Below are 21113 nucleotides of genomic sequence, written 5' to 3'. Positions count from 1 at the left end.
CCAGTCCCTCCGTGGCCGATGACAGCGGGCCGCCTTCTGTGCAGCCCCAGCCAGCGGCTGGCCTGCGGGCACCCTGGGACACACGCAGGACGTCCGCGGTGACGCGGTGTCACAGAAGCAAACATAGGCGTGGCTGGTGTTTCTGCTGGTCTTGCCCGGTCCTTCACGTCTGAGTTGCGGCCGCTGCCCTGGGCCGGTGTTCGTGGGGGGTCCCCGCCTCACTGGCAACCGTGGTGGCAGAGGAGGAAAGCTTAGACAAAGGGGACAGATGGAGAACAAGAACACACACTTACCGGCTTCGGTGGGAGGGATGTAAAGCCCAGTCCAAGAAGTTCTGTGTGACTTCCCGGGACCGTCACGGCTCTGTAAGCTTGTCTCCCGGGGTACGAGTCAGAGAGGCCGGGAAGCCACTTGTCTGGCCCCCCCTCAGAGCCGGTAAGAGGCAGAGGCGGGGGGACCTCTGTCCGACTGTAAAAGTTGGGCTCGTCCAACATGCCAGAGCCTTCCGGGGCTTAGATTGTGTGTGACATTGGGAAAGGATGAGCCCGGAGCCCCGATGGCTGGATGAGATTATATCTGAGTTTTATTCCCACTCTCAGGCTTGCGGACCCTCAACTAAGAACACGCAGCAAAATAGAAGGTAGGACAGACCCAAGCAGGGGTTCTCAACCACACGGTGTTGACATTTGGGACCCGATAATTCTGTGCGATGGGGGCTTTTCTGCATGGTGACTGTGCATCAGAGCATCCCTGGCCTTGGGCCACGAGGGGCCACTGGTGTCCCCACCCCAGTCTGACAATCAGAAACATCTCCAGGCATTGCTGGACATCAGTGGGGGTGGAGGGGGGAGGGTGCAAAATCCCTCTGCCCATTGAGAACCAGTGGAGCGAAGGAAGGGTACCCTCTGGGAGTCTGGAAGGAGAACCGGACCAAGAGACAGAGAAAGGGTCCCATTACAGCTTCCTCTACCCCTACACCTACGGACCCTCAAAACGAAAAGGAAAAACACAGAATTAAAATGGGAGAGGGGGAGGAGAGGAAGGGAGGCAGGAATAGAGAGAGAGAGAGACTCATTTCCATTAACCTGTTTGTTCTCTTTGAAAATTCTTTACAAGCAGCTCTCCAAGAGGGCTGTATTGTCCTTGTAAAATTGCCTGCAGATGAGCAGGGAGGGGATTTTCTCTGGCTGGTGGCCATTCGCTCTCCCCCTGCTTCCCTCACCCCGAGGTCTGTTCAGCCTCACAGATGTATTATGAGCATAAATGGTGTTTTCCCTGAATTCTCTGCTGGGAAAGAAGGTTTCAGTAAGGTACAGTACAGTGCTGACAGATTGCATAGGATGTATCTGAGATGCTACCATTTTCATGGACAAGGAGGGAGAGCCCATGGATGCCAGCCCCCTATGCCTGTGCCTAGAGATGTCAGCCCCCTATGCCTGTGCCTAGAGATGTCAGCCCCCTGCCCGTGTGCCTGGGGATGCCAGCCCCCTGTCCCTGTGCCCAGGGATGCCAGCCCTTAATGTTCTTTTCATCTGGTCTCATTTTCTTCCAAATCTGTCTGTTTAAGATCCTGAAAGCTTAAAGTCATGAGGAGGAAGTTGCAGGGACCCTCTGAGTCACAGGCACATGCGTGTGTGTGTGTGTGTGTGTGTGTGTGTGTGTGTTTCCTGGGTGTCCCAACAACTGAGAGAGAGAGCTTACATGGTGCCCTTTGGTTGTTAAAACAAATGTGCTTTAAAATATGAAGCTGAGAACACACCTTGAGAGACAGAACAGGCAAGTCCCGCCCGTGGTAATTGCCCATGACATTACTCCATGATTGATTAGTTTAGGGCTTCTGGCTGTGAAAATAAAGAAACCCTCAAAGAAAATCTTGAAACGACCATGATTTATGAGTTTAAGAGTCTCACTTAGGTAAAACAATGTACTGAAAAATGTCCTTTTTTTATTGGAGCATGAGGAAATAGGCAGTGTCTGGTGATAGGATTGCCAACTTCATGCTTTCAGTAAATTAGTTTAAAAGGAGAAGCTTAGAAGAGACAACGACATTCATTTATAGAAAAAATGATAATTGGCAATTACCTGCATTTTTATGGTAACGACTTGCACTGGTTAGTATTGTTTAAAAAAAAATTTTTTTTAATGTTTATTTATTTTTTGAGAGAGAGGGAGAGAGCGTGAGCGGGGGAGGGGCAGAGAGAGAGGGAGACACAGAATCTGAAGCAGGCTCCAGGCTCTGAGCCATCAGCACAGAGCCCGATGCGGGGCTCGAACTCACGAACCGTGAGATCATGACCTGAGCCAAAGTCGCCGCTTAACCGACTGAGCCACTGAGGTGCCCCTGTATTGCTTTAATATAGTCAATGTTAATGGTCCAAAATCATAACTGACAGAGTGCAAATATTCGTGTTGCTATTGCAAATCCTTGCTCTTTGCATTGAACGGATCAGATACTCTCCAGTGGGATCAGGTATTTGGGAAACAGAATATAAAGACTGTTTTCAGGTTGTTTAAAACTCCTGGGGCGCGCAGGGGACTCTCACTATGGCTGCATCTCTCTTTGTGCGGTAGATATTTTAAGTTACGTAGTTTCATTAAATTGTTGACATTCTTTAAAAAAAACTAGAATATCTCATTAGTTTTTTTTTTTAATATATATATTTTTTAATGTTTCTTCACTTTTTTGAGAGACAGAGACAGAGTGTGAGCAGGGCAGGGGCACAGAGAGAGGGAGACAAAGAATCCAAAGCAGGCTCCAGGCTCTGAGCTGTCAGCACAGAGCCCGACGCGGGGCTCGAACCCACGGACCATGAGATCATGACCTGAGCCGAAGTCAGACACTCAACCGACTGAGCCACCCAGATGCCCCTAGAAAATCTCGTTAGTTATACAATTTCCAAGATGAGTTATTTTGTTCTACCTAAAAAATTTAGCTAGGCGTTTTGTTTTTTTTTTTTCTTTGTTTTTTTAGTGGAAAAGGACATGTATAAATTTGCTAACATGACTCAGACATGGTGCATCCTGTTTCCTGCGTAAGTCTCTGCAGGGTTGTGTTTCCTGCCTAGCTTCCACGACTCTAGGTCACCTGCCTTTCTGTGTCTGGGATTGGCCTTGGGGGACACAGGGTACACTTGGCTCTCACCTTGCTCTGCTCACTCAAGAGTCTTGACTTTGCAATTTTCTGCACTTTGTGTACAGATTTACTTTGTTCAGATTTACCACGACGTGCTTTCGGTATCAGGACAATACTGGCCTTATCAAATATGTTGGAAAGTATTCCATTTTTTATTTTTTGAAGTGTCTGTGAAGTTATAGGTGTTAATTCTCTAAACATTTGGTAGAATTCACCAGAAAAGCCATCCGGCCCTGGGGTTTTCTTTCTGTGCAGTTTTCTTATTGTTAATTCAATGTCTTCACTTGTTCTAGACCCGTTCAGATTTTCTGTTTCTTCTGACATCAGTGTCAGTCGCTGCGTTTCTGTAGGAATGTGTCCATTTCATCCATATTATTAACTTGTTGGCACACGATGATTTATAGTATTCTTTTCTAGACCTTTCTGTTTCTTGTAATTCAGTAGTAATGCCCCCATATTTCATTTCTGATTTTAATAATTTGAGCCTCCTCTCTTTTTCTCTTGGTCACCCTAGACAAAGCTTTCTCAATTCCGTTCATCTTTTCAAAGAACCAGCTTTGATTTTCTCTGTTATTTTTATTCTTTTCTTTCTTCTGTTAGCTTTGGGTTAAGTTTGCTCTTCTTTTTACAAGGCCTTAACGTGTAAAGCGAGGTTATTGGTTTAACATCCTTTTTAGTACGGACAGTTAAGACTGTAACTTTCCCTTTAAGCATTGCTTTAGCTGCACACTTAAGTTCTGTTATTTTGGGCATCACTCTCATTCCTCCCAGAGTATTTTATAATCTTCCTGTGATTTTTTTCCTGTGGCTCATTGGTTATTTAGAAATGTTGTGTTTCATTTCACATATTTGTGAATTTCCTAAATTTTCTCCTGTTACTGATTTCTAATTCCATTCTGTTGCCAAAGAACGTACTTTGCATGACTTTATTCCTTTTAAAGCTATCAAGTTTTATTTTATTGCCTAGAATATTATCTGTCCTAGAATACTTTCAGTGTAAGTTTGAGAAGAATGTGTATCTTGTGGTTGGCGTGGAATGTTCTTTAGTGTTAGGCATAGTGTATAGTGTTGTTTAAGTTTTCTGTTCTCCTGCTGATCTATTTAGTACTTATGTCCATTATTGAAAGTGGAAATCTCCAGTTATTATTGCTGACTTAGCTATTTTCCCCTTCATTTCTGTAAGTTTTTGCTTTGTGTTTTTGGGGCTTTGTTTTTAGTTGCATATGTGTTTAAAATAGATTGGATTGACCATCTTGTCATTATAAAATGTCCTTTGTTTCTAGTAATGATTTATATCCTGCAGGTTATTTTGTTAGGTACTAATATAGCCCTTACAGCTTTCTTATGATTATTGTGTGTGTGATACCCCTTTCCAGCTATTTGTGTTCTTGAATACAAAGTATCTTTTATAGACAACATAAAGTTGGATAATTTTAAAAATCCTTTTGGCCAATCTCTGCTGTTTTGATTTGTCCTTTCAACCCATTTGCTTTTAATTAATTAATTATGAGGTAGGTTTTACTTCTGTCATTTTGCTACTTATTTTCTATATATCACTTCTTTTTTGTTCCTCTGTTCCTTGATTCCTTCCTTTTTTTTTTTTTTTGTATTAAGTAGATAGTTCCTGGTGTGATTTAAAAATTTCTTTGTCTCTCATATATGTCATTTTAAAAAATCATTTTCTCAGTGGTTGCATGAAGATTACTATTATCATCTTACTTAACAAAAAATCTTGCTCACTCATGGTTCATGGGATTGAGCCCAGTGTGGGGCTCTGCACTGACAGTGTGGAGGCTTGTTGGGATCCTCTCTCTCCCTCCTCTCTCTCTGCCCCTGCCCCCCCCACCCCCAAATAAATAAATGAACATTTAAAAAATATAGTTCAGATTAATACTAACTTAATATTAATAGTAAATACTTTGCTCCAATATGTTGCTATTCCTTCCCCTTCCCTCTGAACTATTAGTGCCATACAATTTACATCTTTATATGTTTTAAGTTCATCAACACAATTTTATAGTTATGGTTTTATGCAGTAGTTTTTTAAAAGAAATAGAAAAAAAGAGCTACAGACAAAAATACGTTTATATAACTTTCATAGTACCTATGTAGGTACCTTACTGGTACTATTTTACTTCTTTGTGTGGATTCGGATTCCTTCCAATGTCCTTTCATCCTCCCTCAAATAACTCCCTTTACTATGTCTTGTAGAGAAGTCTGCTAATGACAGATTTTCCCCATTTGTTGTTCATCTGGAAGTGGCCTAACTTACTCATTTTTGAAAAAGAGTTTAGCTGGGTATAGAATTCTTGACTGACAGTCTTTTTCTTCCCCCCAAAAACTTTTAATATGTCATCCCACTTGGTTTCTGATGAGAAACCAACTCTTAATCTTACTGAGGACCCCCACTACATGACGAGTCCCTTCTCTTGCTCCTTTTAAGATTCTGCTTTCGTTTTTCAGGTTTGTTTGTGGTGCGTCCAGTTGTAGGTTCTTAGAGGTTGTCCTACTTAGAGTTTCTTGATTTTCTAAGTGTTTAAATGAATACTTTTTCTCCAGTTTGGTAAGTTTTTGGTTATCATTTCTTCAGATATTTTTTTCTGCCTTTTTCATCTCTTTCTGGACTCCCATTATGTATGTGTTGGTGCTCTTGGTCATGTCCCACGGGTGCCTTAGATTCTGCTGCTTTTCTTTATTCTTTTCATTTTCTTCTCTTCAGAGTAGATAATCTCTATTGCAGGAAAGATAGTAAAGTGTCTTCTACTTCACTGAATCTTCTGCCAGCTCACATCTGCTGTGGAGCCCACCTGGTGAATTTCAGCTATTGTTCTTTCCACTGTAGAATTTCTATTTGATTCTTTTGATTTCTATCACTTTATTGATATTCCCTGTTTGGTGAGAAAAAGTTGTTGTAATTTCCTTTGATTCTATACAATTTTTTTGAGGGTTTATTTATTTTTGAGCGTGAGCAGGGGAGGAGCAGAGAGAAAGGGAGACACAGAATCCAAAGTGGGCTCCAGGCTGTGAACTGTCAGCACAGAGCCCGACAGGAGGCTCAAACCCACAAACTGTGAGATCATGACCTGAGCTGAAGTCAGACACTTAACTGACTGAGCCACCCAGGTGCCCCTCCTTTGATTCCTTAGATGTGGTTTTCTTTCTTTTTTTAAACATATTTATAATCTGTTTAAGACTATATTTATAATGGCCTTAGTCTCCTCAGGGACATTTTCTGTTAGGTGTTTTTTTTTTCTTCCTGTGTATGTGGCATGCTGTCTGATTTTTTTTTTTCTGTATGTCTTTGTACTCTTTGTTAAAACTGGACATTTTGGTTTTTATTAAAAATGTTTTTAAATTTATTTATTTATTTTGAGAGAGAGAGAGACTGAGAGCACACACAAGCTGGGGAGGGTCAGAGAGAATGAGAGACAGGATCCCGAGCAGACTCCATGCCATCAGCACAGAGCCCGACATGGGGCTCAAACTCAAAAATCTTGAGATCGTGACCTGAGCTGAGATCAAGAGTCAGGCGGACACTTAACCAGTTGAGCCACCCAAGCACCCCCAAAATTGGACATTTTAAATAATATTTTAGCAACTCTAGTAGCAAACCCCTCTACCCAACAAGGTTTGTTTTTGCTGCTGTGGTTTTGTTTTTGTTTTTCATTTCGGTTTTTGGGGGTGTTTTTCTTGCTACCGTTTGTTTGTTTAGTGGCTTTCCTTGACTAATTCTGCGGGTTCTCTCTTTCCTATGATGTGTGACCGCTGAGTTGTCCGCTATTCTTAAGTTCTCTTTGTTTTGTTTTTAAACCACTCAATTGAGGTATGATTGGCATCCAGAAAACTTTACAGATTTAACGTACACAACTTGGTAAGTTTGGGGATCAGTGTATGCTCGTGAAACCATCACCACAGTCTGGGCTATAAACATAGCCATTGCTTCCAAAAGTCTCCTTCTCCCGTCTTTATTACTGTTGTTAGTATTGTTATTATTTTGTCTGTGTGATAAGAACACTTAACATGTGGTCCTCTACATTTTATTTAAAATTATTTAATGTTTATTTATTTTTTGAGACACACACACACACACACACACACACGCACACACGCAGAGTATGAGTCTGGGAGGGGCAGAGAGAGAGGGAGGCACAGAATCTGAAGCAGGCTCCGGGTTCTGAGCTGTCAGCACAGAGCCCAACGAGGGGCTCAAACTCATGAACCATGAGATCGTGACCTGAGCTGATGAAGTTGGACGTTTAAACGACTGAGCCACCCCGGCGCCGAAGGTCCTCTACGTTTTCAAGTTTGGGTTCCTGAGGGTCACCTCTCAGTCAGCACTGTTGTGTGGCCAGCCAGTCCTTGGTCAGGAGACTTTCTTACGCACCTCGCTGCGTGTCTTGAACCTTTTGCCAAGGGGAGCTTGTGAGCGGGCATCCATCAAACATCAGCCTTCGCTGCCTCTTCCTGATGGCACCAGAGATGAGGGGCCGGTGTCTTCCGCCTTCTAGCCTTCCTGGGGTGTGCGCACGGCCTTCCACATGCGCAGTGTTGTTGATCCGGGAAGTACGTCGGACTTCTCGAAGTTTCCTGTGGTCCCCTGGGTCTGGATTTCCTTTTGAATTCTGGGCGGCTGGTGTTTCCTGCCCTGTGGTCGCCACGAGGGAGCTGCTGAGGTGTTGCTGGCAGCCTGCTGCTGTTTGACAGTGTCCCAGGGGTGACACCCCCCTCCCCGCTGCCTCCCTACGACCCCAGCCGCAGCCCAGCCGAGTCAGACCTAGGATCTCCCCCGGGTGCTGTACGTCCAGACGATGCAGCGAGGCCATCTTCCCGGGGCCCAGTCCTTCAGTCCTTTCTTTCACGTGGACGATTTGTTTTCAGCTCATTCGGTGGCCCTGGTGAATTCTCGGAGTTCCGACATGCTTGGTTTTCATCGCGTGGCCCAGGATTTTGTGGTTTTGGAGGCAGAGTGAGTTCACCGAGATCCTTAGGCCACCGTTCTGCGGGCCAGTTCTGCGGCGTGTGGTCCGGGGGCCTGGCGTCTCTCAGCAGAATGCATCTCAGGTGCACCTGCTGGGGCACGGGGAGGAAGGTCGGGTCGGAGGGCAGTGGAGCAGGGAGGTGCTCGCTTGCTGTTGGGAGGGGCAGGGGCCCGCACTGTGACCCCCTTATCTGCCTCTGAGAAGAGGAGTGCAGCAAAGGGGCCCCCCCGCATGCCTGGGACAGGTGTGAGCCCCCCCTTCACACCGTGAGATGAACCTCAGGGTTTCCGGAACGTGAGCGTGACGGTCCCACGACTCTGCCAGCATGCGTTTTGTCCTCGGAGTTTTGGGGTGCTTCCTGCATGCCGGGGTTCGAGGTAACGCCTGTGACCGTCACCCACAGCCTTGTTCCACGGACCACCCTCTGCTGACGTGGGACAGACACGTTGCTCTGGAGAGAAATGCAGCAAGGGACGGGGAGGGTGGCCTCACAAGCCAGCAACGGAGCGGAGAGGTCTCAGGTGGCGTTTTCCAGGCGGGGGGCAAACAGACGTCAACTCTAGAGGGAGAAGGGGCTGGAGTTGTTGACGGGGGGAGGGGGGCGTGAAGGGTAGAGGAGCCCGGGCGAGTTCAGGAGGCCACGTGTGCGTGTGCATCTGCATGGAGGGCGGACAGAGGGTAGAGCAGGTGGAAGGTGCTGGAAGGTGTCGAGCACAGGAGCATTCATTCATTCACTCGTTCACCAGAGGAACCATCCCTGCTCAGCTGCCGGGCTGAGCAGGGAGCAGACAGACATGTGGTTTTTAGGCAGCAGGACTGAGAGCTTGATGTGGAGGGAAGGGGTCAGGGCGGGCCTCGTTGAAGGAGGTAGTGTTACAGGAGCGAACACGCCAGGGGAAACGCGGTAAGCTTGGGGTGGGCGTAATACGCATACGTGCATCAGTTCGCACGTCGCCAGCAGCCTCGCAGAAACCTCTGTCCTGCTCCGTCGTGGCCGTCCCCCGCAAGGGTGCTGCTGACCTCCGTCACCACACGTGCCTCGGGCTCTCGTTGAACGTGGCGTAAGCGGGAGTCACACAATCCGGGCTCTTCCGTGTCCGGCTTCTCCCGCTGGGCCTTATGTTTCCGAGGGTCACCTCTGCTGTCTCAGGTGATGGTGCGTGAAGCCCCTTCTGGAGGGGAGGTGGGTCATGCAGGGGCTGTCATGTGACCCAGCAGAGCCAGGAGCGAAGGGGACCAGGCGTGAGCAGCGGGGCAGGGGCGAGGCGGGGGTGGGGCGGGGCCGGCAGCATCGATTCTGATTCATTTTGAAGACTGAGAGGTTGACATTTCATGACGGGTTGGATGCAGAATGTGGCTGGAAGGGGAGTCAGACACAACTGGGGGGGGGGGGGCTGGGGCCTTGGCCTGTGGATCGACGGAGTCAGAATTCAGGAGGTGGGGGGCAGCTGCAGGGAAGTAGTCTGTGGAGGAGAGCGGGCTTCCTGCTTGGACACGTCGAGTATGATGTGCGTATCAGATGGGAACTGGTCCTCGGGTCTGTGACACTGGCTTCCCGGAGAGGGGTCTGACCTGACAAGGTACATTTTGGGGGCTCTGTGCATTTTCTTTTTATTTCTTTTTTTTTTTTTTTTTAATTTTTTTTTAACATTTATTTATTCTTTTTATTTCTTTTTAAGTTAATTTTTGAGAGAGAGAGAGAGAGAGAGGGAGGGGCAGAGAGAGAGGGAGACACAGAATCGGAAGCAGGCTCCAGGCTCCGAGTTGTCAGCCCAGAGCCCGACGTGGGGCTCGAACCCGTGAACAGTGAGATCATGACCTGAGCCGAAGTCAGACGCTTAACTGACCGAGCCACCCAGGCGCCCCTGTTTTGCTCTTTTAAAGCCAAGCCCTCTCTCCCCTCAAGGGTGGAAAGAGGGAGGAGCTTTGCAGGTGCAGCCTTCAGAGTAGCAGGGCGGGGAAGACACTCAGTGGCACGGAAAATGAGGGCAGGAGGAGAAGGTCCAGACTCGGAGGTCATGGGAAGGGGCTATGAGGACGACGTGGGTAAACTGAGGCACCATGTAAACGTTGACCAGCGCCCCCCTCCCTGCGGGCCTCCCTGCCGCCCAGCGGGGACAGTGGCGCTGACGTGAGTGAGCGCCGTGAGCGGAGGGACCTGGCAGGTGCGGGCTCGGAAGGTGTCACAGCTGCTGCTGGAAATCGCGGGTGCATGGAGCTCGGAGAACCCCTGTCCTGACTCACGTCTGGGGGAGCGCAGCCACGGGGTGTATTTCGTACAAGAGAGAAGGTGTCTGAGGCAGCAGCCGGGGCGCTAGAATCATCAGCGGGCTGTGGGCGGGTCCCCCAGACGCACCTCTGTACCTGGTCCAAACCCCTGCCTCCTGTCTCGTTGAGGCCTGTCTGTCCGTCTGCACCCCGCGCTCGCAAAAGCCGCTTTCACATCCGCATTCCTTCTAAAGAGGCAATGAGGGCAAATGAACGCTACCTGTTGTCGGTTGAATCGTGCTCCCCCAGAATAGACGCGCTGCAGTCCTAGCCCCCCGGTATCTCAGAGGGGGACCTCGTTTGGACATACTGTCTTTACAGAAGTAATTAAATTTAGATGCGGTCATTAGGGTGGGCTCGAAGCCAATGCGACTGGCGTCCTTATAAGGAGAGATTAGGACACAGAGGGGACGCAGAGGGGACGGCCGTCTGCACGCCTGGGAGAGGGGCCATGAAGAAACCAGCCCTGCTCGCATCGGGATCTCGAATTCGGCCTCCAAAATTTGGACATCCGGGCAGTGGTGCATTGTTGCTGGCAAGCTCATACAGAAGGTACCTTTAAACAAAATCATCACTGGGGCGCCTGGGTGGTTCAGTCGGCGAAGCGTCCGACTTCGGCTCAGGTCATGATCTCGCGGTTCGTGAGTTCAAGCCCCGCGTCCGGCTCTGTGCTGACAGCTCAGAGCCCGGAGCCTGTTTCGGATTCTGTGTCTCCCTCCCTCTCTCTGACCCTCCCCCGTTCATGCTCTGTCTCTCTCTGTCCCAAAAATAAATAAATGTTAAAAAAAAAATTTAAAAAAAAATCATCACTGTCACCACCTGGTCAATTGTAGCAGACATTGACCCCCATTTTGTTGCTTATTTCCATGAACTTGAGGCGATCGCATGCCCCACTTTCAAAAGAACAATTGGACGATGCTTCTGGGGACGAGAGCAGCATCTGGCCACACAGGCCGGATGTAGATTCTTGGTTGACGCAGGCCTCTTCTGACCCTCGGACCCTGTTCTCTCCAGTCCCGCTCACGCCAGCCTACGGGTCTCGCAGGCCTGGGTCCCGGGGCTGCGGCGCGTGTGGCCGAGGCCTTTAAATCCCTTCCTTAAACAGTTAGAAGGTCACTTCCCCTGTTTCTATGGGTTACTGCACAACTGGATTCTTTTCCCACTAAGGGTTGCTTTATTTGTTTGTTTTAAGGTATCTTTTCCTCTTTTTACCTTTAATGAAATCTAGGGATTCGAGGTAAGAAACGACTCCTCGTGTGCAGGGGGACAACGGACATTCAAGACTCGTCCGTGAAACCCAATGGCAACAGGGAACATAACCAGCATGTCCGTTGGCTCCTTTTCTGCGGGGGGCTCTAGGTATTGGGGCAGACGGAAGTCCCCGATTCAGCCTCCCGAGCGGCCCCTCGCCCTCCTCGGCCAGATCCTCACTGGACCCTGACAGCGGGGCCTCTGTTGGGGGTCCGGGGGACCCACCGGGGACCCAGGGTGGAAAAGCCCTCCCTTCAGGGGGTGCCGGGGCGGCAGCTGGGTCTGGGCTCCCACTCACCCGCGGCCTTGATGGGTTTTTTTTTTTTTTTTTGCCGCAGAAGTGGAATCAAAGAGGAGTGTAAGTTGGTGAGGGACCCTGGTGACTCCGTTTCAGGTTGGTGGGTGTTACTTCGTGTTTCCAAAGCAGGGTTAGGCCAGCCCTTGAGGGAGAACACCACCAATGTTTACTCAACCCCGAGGTAGCAATAGTGAGAATAAAGACGGCCGGCGATTGGGCACAAGCCGCTCACCCTGACCGCTGTGCGCTTTTCTGGCTGGAGACACACAGCGTGCGATGTTTTAACCAGCGTGTTCCCAGAGACGTTATGGAGTCTTCTTCCTGTTGGACGTACCTTCTCTGGCCGAACGCCCAGACTAACGGACGCGCCTTTTAGGACCATCTACCGCGCTCCCTCTCGGTTGTTAGTTTCTTTCCCTCCATTCTTACACTTCCGGCGTCACGGATGGTTTCGGTTGCACATGTTGCTCAGCCGAGGGGTTGCGCTGGATGCACGGCCAACGTTGCCCGTCGAAAACGGGTGTGCTGTCTGGGTTTTCATCGTAAAATCCGGGCCTGTCCTTCGAGAGGCTCCTGTTCTGCTACACGATCACCCCTCCAGACTGTGGGCTTTTTCTGGGCCCTCCCTGACTGCTGTTCTTTCTCATATCCTGGAAATTATACCTTTTCGCAAGGATGACCAAACCCAAGAATGCCAAGCTCCGGTGAATAAGGCAGCCTCACTAATTAAAAGGAGCCTGCTTTGAAGGTGTCCAGATATTCTAGAGACTACACCTAATTAAATCACAGCACGTGTACCCATTCAGATCAACAGGTAGGGCGTAAGGATGAAAACAGTAGGAATAACAAAACACTTTTTAAGAGACGCAAATCGCAAACAGAATAGCACCATGGGCCCACATCCGAGGGCGTGGGTTGAACTTCATTAGTAAATTCTTGCTTCATAGTGTCTCTGCTGCTGATGAGAAAGCTGGGATTTTAATAGGACAGAAAGAGCCTGGAAATCAGCACAGACCCACTTGCTGCTTTGCAGACGTACACGTCTCTTACGGACGCCCTAAATCAGGACGTCACGCTGGAGGCCCGTGTTGAGAGAAGGTCTGTGGAAGATTCCGTGTGTGTGTGGCTGGTGCCTGGTTCCCAATCGCTCTGCATTTTCCCACGTGTGGGCAGCGTGTGTGCCATGAAATATCAGCATCAAATCTTTTCATCGGGCCATTCTGACGCCGGTCAGTTCAGCCCTGAATGTGCGGGACACTGATTAGTGCTGCCCAGAATATGCCCTAAGTTCCTGAGTAAGAGCTGACGTCACCACGCCTGATGAATGACGTAGGATTCAGGTCCGAACCTAACTCACTTAACTTCTGAGTAGTCACTGGCCTGCTATGGACTCTTTGAACACCTGACACTAAATCTACTGTTCATGCCTGGCTTTGGGGCCGTATCCAGTGATCAAGAATGCGAGGTGTTTGGAGATAGGATCTTTCCTACAGCCCTTCTCTACCTGTGAGCCTTGGTTATGGGCTTAAGCCATGTGATGGGATGTGTAAGTGTTTTTGAGTAAGCTCTTCGGTGAGGACAGTTTTAGATTTGTAGAAAGGATGTGAAGGTCGTATCGAGTTCCTCTGCACCACGCACCTGTTTCCCCCGATGTTAAATCTTACACGTTAGTGTGGGACATTTGTCACAGCAAATGTGCCTCGATTGACTGATTCTTTTTGAAAAAAATATTTATTTATTTATTTTAAAAGAAAGAGAGAGCATGCGGTGGGAGGAGGGAAAGAGAGAGGGAGAGATTTTTTTTTTTTAATTTTTGAGAGAGAGAGAGAGAGAGCATGAGCAGGGGAAGGGCAGAGAAAGGTGGGGACAGAGAATCTGAAGCAGGCTCCACGCTGTCAGCATGGAGCCGGACATGGGGCTCGATCCCACGAACTTCGAGATCACAACCTGAGCTTAAATCAAGAGTCGGACACCCAGCCGATTGAGCCACCCGGGTGCCCCGGCCCCTCAGTATTCTTAACCAAAATCCATACCGTTCCTCTTTGCTTAGACTTTACCTAATGTACTTTTTTCTGTTCCAGAATCCCATGTTCCAGAAGGGTTATCATCACGTTGTGTTCAGCCTTTGCTTCTAGGCATTAAAGTATAATTTTGACTATAGTTTTGACTAAAGTATAATTTTGACTATAATAGTTTGACTGTCAAACTATACAATTAATGTGTCTTTGCGCTAAAGCAGCCACATTTCAATTGGTTTCAAATTAAATGTTCTCTCTTCTTCAAACATCAAACAAACAATTAAGGAGCTAATAAACCCCTTACTTGATTGAGGCCATCGATGGTTTGTGTTCCGGTGGCCTTCCGTGTCTCCCTGCGTGGGTTTTCACAGTGAAAGCCCCCCACGTCTGGTGCGGGAGAGTTAGAGCATCAGAAATTCCAAGCCCCTGATGGACACGTGTGGCCTTCATAGCATGCCCTGTAGCCTTCTACCAAAATGAAAGACATGTGATTTGCTCCATTTCAGAAGAGGATTAAGTCCCGAGGCGTTGGGGCAGCCGGGGCTCCTCCCCTAGGTTGTTCCCTGTTCGGGTCTCCTCGTCTGTCGGATGGCCAGCGGAGGCGAGGGCAGCAGCACCAGGCAAGCCCGAAGCGGGGCTTTGTGTGAGGAGGTGCTGGGCAGGGCATCAGGGAGATGTCACGGGGCTCACACCGCCGGGGACTGTCACCGGCCAGCCGGGCTGGCAGGGATCACCAAGGCAGTGTGCAGGGTTAGGAAGGTGGGTACAGGTCGGTCAGCCAGCAGCAGTGACATGCAGGAGAACCCGCTAGTCAGGGTGCAAGCAGGAGAGACCAGCTCCAGTGCTGGCGGTGCTGAACCCCGACTTGGTCCCCTGTGTCCAGAGCCCCGGAGCCCTGCCTTTCCCGTGGCAGCGTGTGGAGGTGTGCTGGTGTCCTGGCAGGTGACTTTCGGACGCGTCTTGGCGTCCATAATCCCGGTGACTCCAGCCTCCTGTCCTGTACTCACCTCGGGTCTTGTGTGCATTTCCACGCATAATATCAAAAAGCAAAAGGAATCATACAATTGGTGTTTGTTCAAAAGGCCACATGTTGTGTGATTTCATTTATATAATAGGCCCAAAACATAAAGCTCTAGAGACAGAGAGCAGACTGGTGGTTGCAGGGCCTGGGGGAGGTGGGAATGGGGAGGGCTGCCGATGAGAACAAGATTTCTTTTGGGGGCGATGGAATATTCTGGAATTACATAGTGGAGACAGTTGCACAATCTTGTGCATATCCCCAAACCCGCTGGAGCTGGAAGGTAGACTTTATTTTTAGTTTTTTTGAGATTTTTTTAAGATACTTTTTAAAGTTTATTTATTTTGGAGAAAGAGAGAGAGAGAGAGAATGTGCAGGGGAGGGGCAGAGAGGGAGGCAGACAGGATCTCTGTGCTGACAGCGCAGAGCTTGATGTGAGGCTTGAACTCACAAACTGTGAGATCATGACCTGAGCAGAAATCAAGAGCCTGGCACTGAACCCAGGCGCCCGTGGACTGTCGACTTTAAAATGGCAAATTTTGTGGTATGTGAATTACATCGATTAATAATCCAATGCTTTTTCATTGTAGAGGTGTTTAAAAATAGAATAAAAGAAATTTTAAATTACCTTTATAATTCTGGCTATGCAACAGTGACATTTAGGTGTGTGTGTGTGTGTGTGTGTGTGTGTGTGGTAGTTTTTGCAGTTGTTTTGTTGGTTTTGGCCTGTGTTTGTTTTGTGTTTTTCCTCTGGGGTGTTTCCAACCCTTTTTGGGGGCCGGGAGAGATTCAGTTGGCATCTGCTGAAACGCTGGACCCATTTGTCTCCTTTCCCCAAATTCATATTTGCACCTGTTCCATTTGGCTTTTAAATTTTAGGACGTGCAGCATCTTGAGTGTGGACAACCATTCTGTGTCTGACTTCATGCTCTGTAGGAGAATGACAGTTTCTAATATCAGGCTATCAGTGGGGTCCTCCTTTCTCAGGAAGCAACAACGGGGCCCCGTTCTGTGGAAACTTAGGGTGTCAGCTCTAAGGACCACGGTAATGGGCCATATTCTGCCTTTATTCACATATGTGACCCTTGCTGTCATTTTTTATTTAAAAATTTTTTTTAAATGTTTATTTTTGAGAGACACACAGAGTGTGAGCAGGGGAAGGGTAGAGAGAGAGGGAGACACAGAATCCGAAGCAGGCTCCGGGCTCTGAGCTGTCAGCACAGAGCCCCACGTGGGGCTCGAACTCACTCACCGCGAGATCATGACCCGAACCAAAGTCGGATGCTTGGCCGACTGAGCCACCCAGGCGCCCCTACTAAGTTATTTTTTAAGGCAAAGCTTGAGGCCGAAAGAGATGAAAAGTCAAGTCGCAGCCTCCGTGCTGACCATCACAACCTGTTCAGAGTCTTAGCCTTTCTGCGGTGAACAGCGACTTTGCAGGTCTGGGTGGGTGGGTGAGGTCGACCCGAGAGTCAGCAGAAGCATCGGGGCCACCTCCGGCTCCTTCGCACGGTGAGGGGGACACCGTGACTCAGACGCGCCGGGAAACCTTGGGCCGCAAAACAGAAAGCTACCTTGGAAGAGCTGGGAATCTGTTCCGCGGTAGAATTGGGCTAATAGTGCTTATTTTTCTTCAGGGTGTATATTTATTTGACTGTTTCACACCATTTGTCAATTTCTAAGCAGTTAATAATTTTTATGCCTCTTTCAGATGTGTGTATATAGTACAAGTGTGTTTGATTTCCTGTGGTCTCTCTGCATTTACACAGCGCTGAGTGATGGCATGTATAACATGCCAATTGAAAATTTCCAACCCAGCTCAAGTTTAATTCTTTAGCACACATCCGTGGACTGCCTTGCCCGGTTTCTGCCTGTGTCTGTGCTGCCGGGGCCCCGGATTCTGTCTAGGTTCTAATGCTGGGATGGCCTAGCCGCTGTTTACAGTCCCCTGGGGAACGTTGAGCGATACGGGGAATTGGAGAATAAGGACGCGTGATCGATGGGGGACATTTTACGGAAGCCGGCATGGAGCGTGGCGTCTGTTGTGTGGTTGAGTTTGGACTAGAAGTGATAGAAAGAGGGGACCTTCCTTAACTGGGTGTGAGAAGCCCCGGCCCGGGCAGAAACACCCTCCCGCTGGCCGCATGGGTGCTGCGGCTCAATGCCAAGGGCGCTGAAGGCTGGTGTGTTCCCTGGCGCATCCTGGGGTTTCGGACCTGGCGGTGCAGACAGGTTTAGTTTAGAGATGCCGGTGCCCTCATGAATCAGCTGGCCAGTCGGTGTTTATTCAGCAAAACAATTTGAAGACTCTTGCGTGAAAACCGCTCTGTCTGAAAACCGCTTGTACCCTGTTCGCAGGCCCCAGCTTCCTCGAGCAAGGCTTCTCATCGCAAGAGCAGCCTCGAGTGTCTGGGTGCTTTGTTGGTTCCTGGGTCTCGTGTAAGAGAGGCAAGCGGGGTGACCCGGTTTGTCACTGAGTTATAAACCGCCTTCCAGAGACTTTCAAAGAAATTGTAATAAATGCACATAACCTAAAAGTTTGCCGTGTTAGCCATTTTTTTTTAATAGGAAACTTATTGTCAAATTGCTTTCCATACAGCACCCAGGGCTCCTCCCGACAGGTGCCCTCCTCATGCCCATCACCCACTTTCCACACCCCCCCCCCCCCCGCCATCAACCCTCAGTTTATTCTCAGATTTTAAGAGTCTCTTAGGGTTTGGCTCCTTCCCTCTCTGTAACTTTTTTCCCCTCTCCCCCTCCCCCCGGTCTTCTGTTAAGTTTCTCATGATCCACATAAGCATGAAAACATATGGTATCTGTCTTTCTCTGCCTGACTTATTTCATTTAGCATAACACCCTCCAGTTCCATCCACGTTGCTAGACAAGGCCAGATCGCATTCTTTCTCATTGCCGAGTAGTATTCCATTGTATTTATAAACCACATCTTCTTTATCCATTCATCAATTGATGGACATTTAGGCTCTTTCCATAATTTGGCTATCGTTGAAAGCACTGCTATAAACATTGGGGTACAAGTGCCCCTGTGCACCAGCCCTCCTGTGTCCTTTGGGTAAATTCCTAGCAGTGCTGTTCCTGGGTCATAGGGTAGATCTATTTTTAATTTTTTGAGGAACCTCCACACGTCTTAGCCATTTTTTTAAAATGTTTATTTATTTTTGAGAGAGAGACAGACAGAGTGTGAGCAGGGGAGGTGCAGAGAGAGAAGGAGACACAGCACCCGAAGCAGGCTCCAGGCTCCGAGCTGTCGGCACAGAGCCCGACGCGGGGCTCGAACTCATGGATCGTAAGATCATGACCTGAGCTGAAGTCGGACACTCAACCGACTGAGCCACCCAGGCGCCCCCACGTCTTAGCCATTTTTAAGTATGGGGTTCAGTGGCGTTAACGGCACTCACATTATTGTACTCCTGCCATCACCATGCATCTCCAGAACCTGTCCCCATTAAACCACCAACTCCTGCCTCCCCCCGCCCCCCCCACCGCCCCCCTGTCTGCTTTCTGCCTATGAATTGGACACCTCTGGGGACCTCACTGGTCAGACACTATTTGTCTTTCTGTGTCTGGCTCTTTCCCTCAGCATAATGTCCCCCAGGGTCATCCACGTGTAGCAGGGCAAGATTTCCTTCTAAGCTGCGTGACGTTCGGCACGTGTGTCCCATTCCATGCTAGGTTTTGATGTCACAGACCCGGATCCATCCGGATGTGTCGTCAGAGCCACCATTTCTACCCCACCCTCCCGGCCCGACTGGTGGGACCCGGGAACAGGGGCCCACGGCTCTGTGTGGTATTCTGGGTTAGGCGGACCAGATCTGCTCCCGCGCTGGGTGGGGGTGAGCCTGGGAGTGGTTGCGCCTGCTGTGACCCCGTCTCTAGAGGGTGGGTTGCTAGAGCTGTAGGACGAGATACCTCTGTCCTCACAGCTGTAGGTAGGTCCGTCCTTGGCTGCTGGCTGCCAGTGGACAGGAGGGGAACGCGCTGCCTGAAACACCCCGGTTCCGAATTTATTCACGATCTCCAGGGCCCGCCTCCGGAGAGCCACCTGCAGACTCTGGCGACCGAGGTGTTCTCTTTCGCCAGCCAGTGTTCGAATCTCTGTCCCTCCCTAAATGGCGCGCAGGGCTTCGGTCACACGTGTGCTTCGTCTGTGTGTTCTGCCACCCTGGGGGTCAGCGTGAAGAATCACTTCTGCTGCAATGCCAGATCAGAGCCTTCCAGAAGCTCCCACAGCGCCTTGTCCTCCTAAGTTTTCTGTACACGGTGGACGGTGTTGCTAGAATACTGTTGTTCTTGCACGAGAAGCGGAGTACAGGGCGTGCAGTAAACCTCACGGATGTATGTGCTGTGCTCTTTCTTTCGTCCAGGGGAAATGGAGGTTCCGGACCCGAATGACCCTCTGGGAGAGCTGGATGGACAGGACGGCCCTATTCCGACTCTGAAAGGTAAAGAGTGAGGAGCTCTTGGAAGCAGGTGTTCGGAAGCGTTCTCGGGGGCCCGCGTGGAGAGGCGTGGGGTGCCTTCTGTACCCGGGGCGTGGCTGCTGGGATGGGTGGCGGGTGCCCGTGGCCCGGCGCTGCCCCATTGGTGGGTGTGGCGACGTGCCTGCCTCGGCAGCCGTGGGGGCATCGAGGGCTGGTCCGAGCCGGTCGGAAGGTGGCGGCTGGCAGGTGGCGGGCGGATGGTCGCGGGAGGGGGGGGAAGGGGCCTTGTGGGGAGCCCCGTGGGGCTGAGCAGACCCTCAGGAGCTGCACTCTTGGCTGGGCCGCCGTCACCTGCTGACGGGTGGCGGTCTCCTGGGATCCTCCCTGAAATCGTCCGGAGCCGGTGGGCGTCCCGCCTGAGCGGGCCTCAGCCTCCCCCACAGGTCACCGTCTGGCTCGCTGCTCCCGCGGTGCACTCTGCAGGCATCTTGGGTTGGTAGCGTGAGTGGATGGGACACATTTCTTCCGATACAGCCCGATTCCTCGGGGAGGTGGCCGCCCTCCCGCTCAGCCCTTTGTCACCCTGTCGCCTTGATCGCCGTCCCAGCCCAGCTGCTGTAAGGAAGCACCACGTGCGGGCCGCGTCATCCGCAGGAATGCACTCCCCAGCGTCCTGGCGGCTGGGGGGCGAGGGTGAGAGCGCCAGCAGGTCAGTTTGGGTGCGGAGAGAGCACTCCGGCTCCTCTTCCCATTAGGGCACCGACCCCCTCGTGGGGACCCCTCGAGACCTCATCTAACCGAAGGCCCACCTTCAAACGCCGTCGCGCTGGGCGCCGGGCTTCGACGTGTGCGTTTCGGGGGAGACGCAATTCAATGCCCGACGATTGCCTGTTAAAGTGACCACTCTGGGCGCCCGGGTGGCTCAGTCTTTTTTTGGCTCAGGTCATGATCTCCAGGTGGGTGGGATTGAGCTCCTCGTCGGGCTCTGTGCTGACGGCACACAGCCTGCTTGGGGTTCCCTCTCTCTCTCTCTCTCTCTCTCTCTGCCCCTCCCCTGCTCACACGGGCTCTCTCTCTCCCATAAAATAAAATGAGTAAACTTTAAAAAAAAAAATGAGAATGCTAAAAAAAAATCCGCTCTACTTCTGCCTGATTTCTTCCTAATTATTCAAAGGCCAGGAATCCATAATCATTTCTTAGCCCACTGTATGTTGAGGGTCCCGCGTCCCCTCAGGAAGGTCGCCCCTCCGTGTGTCCGCAGCTGGGTCTCCTGGGCATTGAGCAGCTAGGACCCAAGTCTGCTGGCCTCAGTCTAAGGGCCGGCTTGTCCCTGCAGGTCCCGAGAGATTTCCCGGGGTCCTACGGGGTGCTGAGCTCCCTCCGCGTCCCAGAACGCTCACCAGTGGGTGCTGTTTGCTTAGAGGCCAGTCATTTCAGTCAAGGGCGTGTGGAGCCGTGACTGCCCTTGGTGGGGCCTGGTGTGTGGACCTCGATGGGACCTCACAGGGACACGGGCTGCTTGCAGGGGTCAGACCTCCATCAGGATAGGGATGTGTCCCCAGGGGGCAAGGCCTGTGCTCTGGATGCTGGGCCTGGTGAAACATTTCTCAGAAGGCTGACTTAGCCTGCAGTCCGGATGGTCCACACACATTCCCTGACCGTCTCTTTGTGCCCCTGCTGTGTGAGGCCCAGGTACATGCTGGTGACCC

General features: G+C 50.3%; 1 protein-coding gene across 5 annotated transcripts in view; it reads left to right on the top strand.

Moving 5' to 3' along the window:
* Nucleotides 1-21113, top strand: part of ROR2 (receptor tyrosine kinase like orphan receptor 2) — a 199582-nt gene that overhangs the window by 133913 nt on the left and 44556 nt on the right. For 4 of the 5 annotated variants that reach the window (XR_009603225.3, XM_060610220.3, XM_060610223.3 and 1 more), the window contains exon 2: nucleotides 19348-19425. The exons of the other annotated variant lie outside the window; for it this stretch is intronic. Coding sequence is in view for 3 of the 4 variants with exons in the window: in XM_060610220.3 (XP_060466203.1) it covers nucleotides 19348-19425 (78 nt within the window). In the remaining variant the exon portion in view is untranslated. The remainder of the gene's footprint in view (nucleotides 1-19347; nucleotides 19426-21113) is intronic. 5 annotated transcript variants of the gene reach the window in all.

This window comes from Panthera onca, chromosome D4 (genome assembly GCF_046562875.1).
Source record: "Panthera onca isolate mPanOnc1 chromosome D4, mPanOnc1 haplotype 2, whole genome shotgun sequence".
In the NCBI taxonomy this organism is placed as follows: domain Eukaryota; kingdom Metazoa; phylum Chordata; class Mammalia; order Carnivora; family Felidae; genus Panthera; species Panthera onca.
This window is presented reverse-complemented; position numbering and strand designations above follow the sequence as displayed.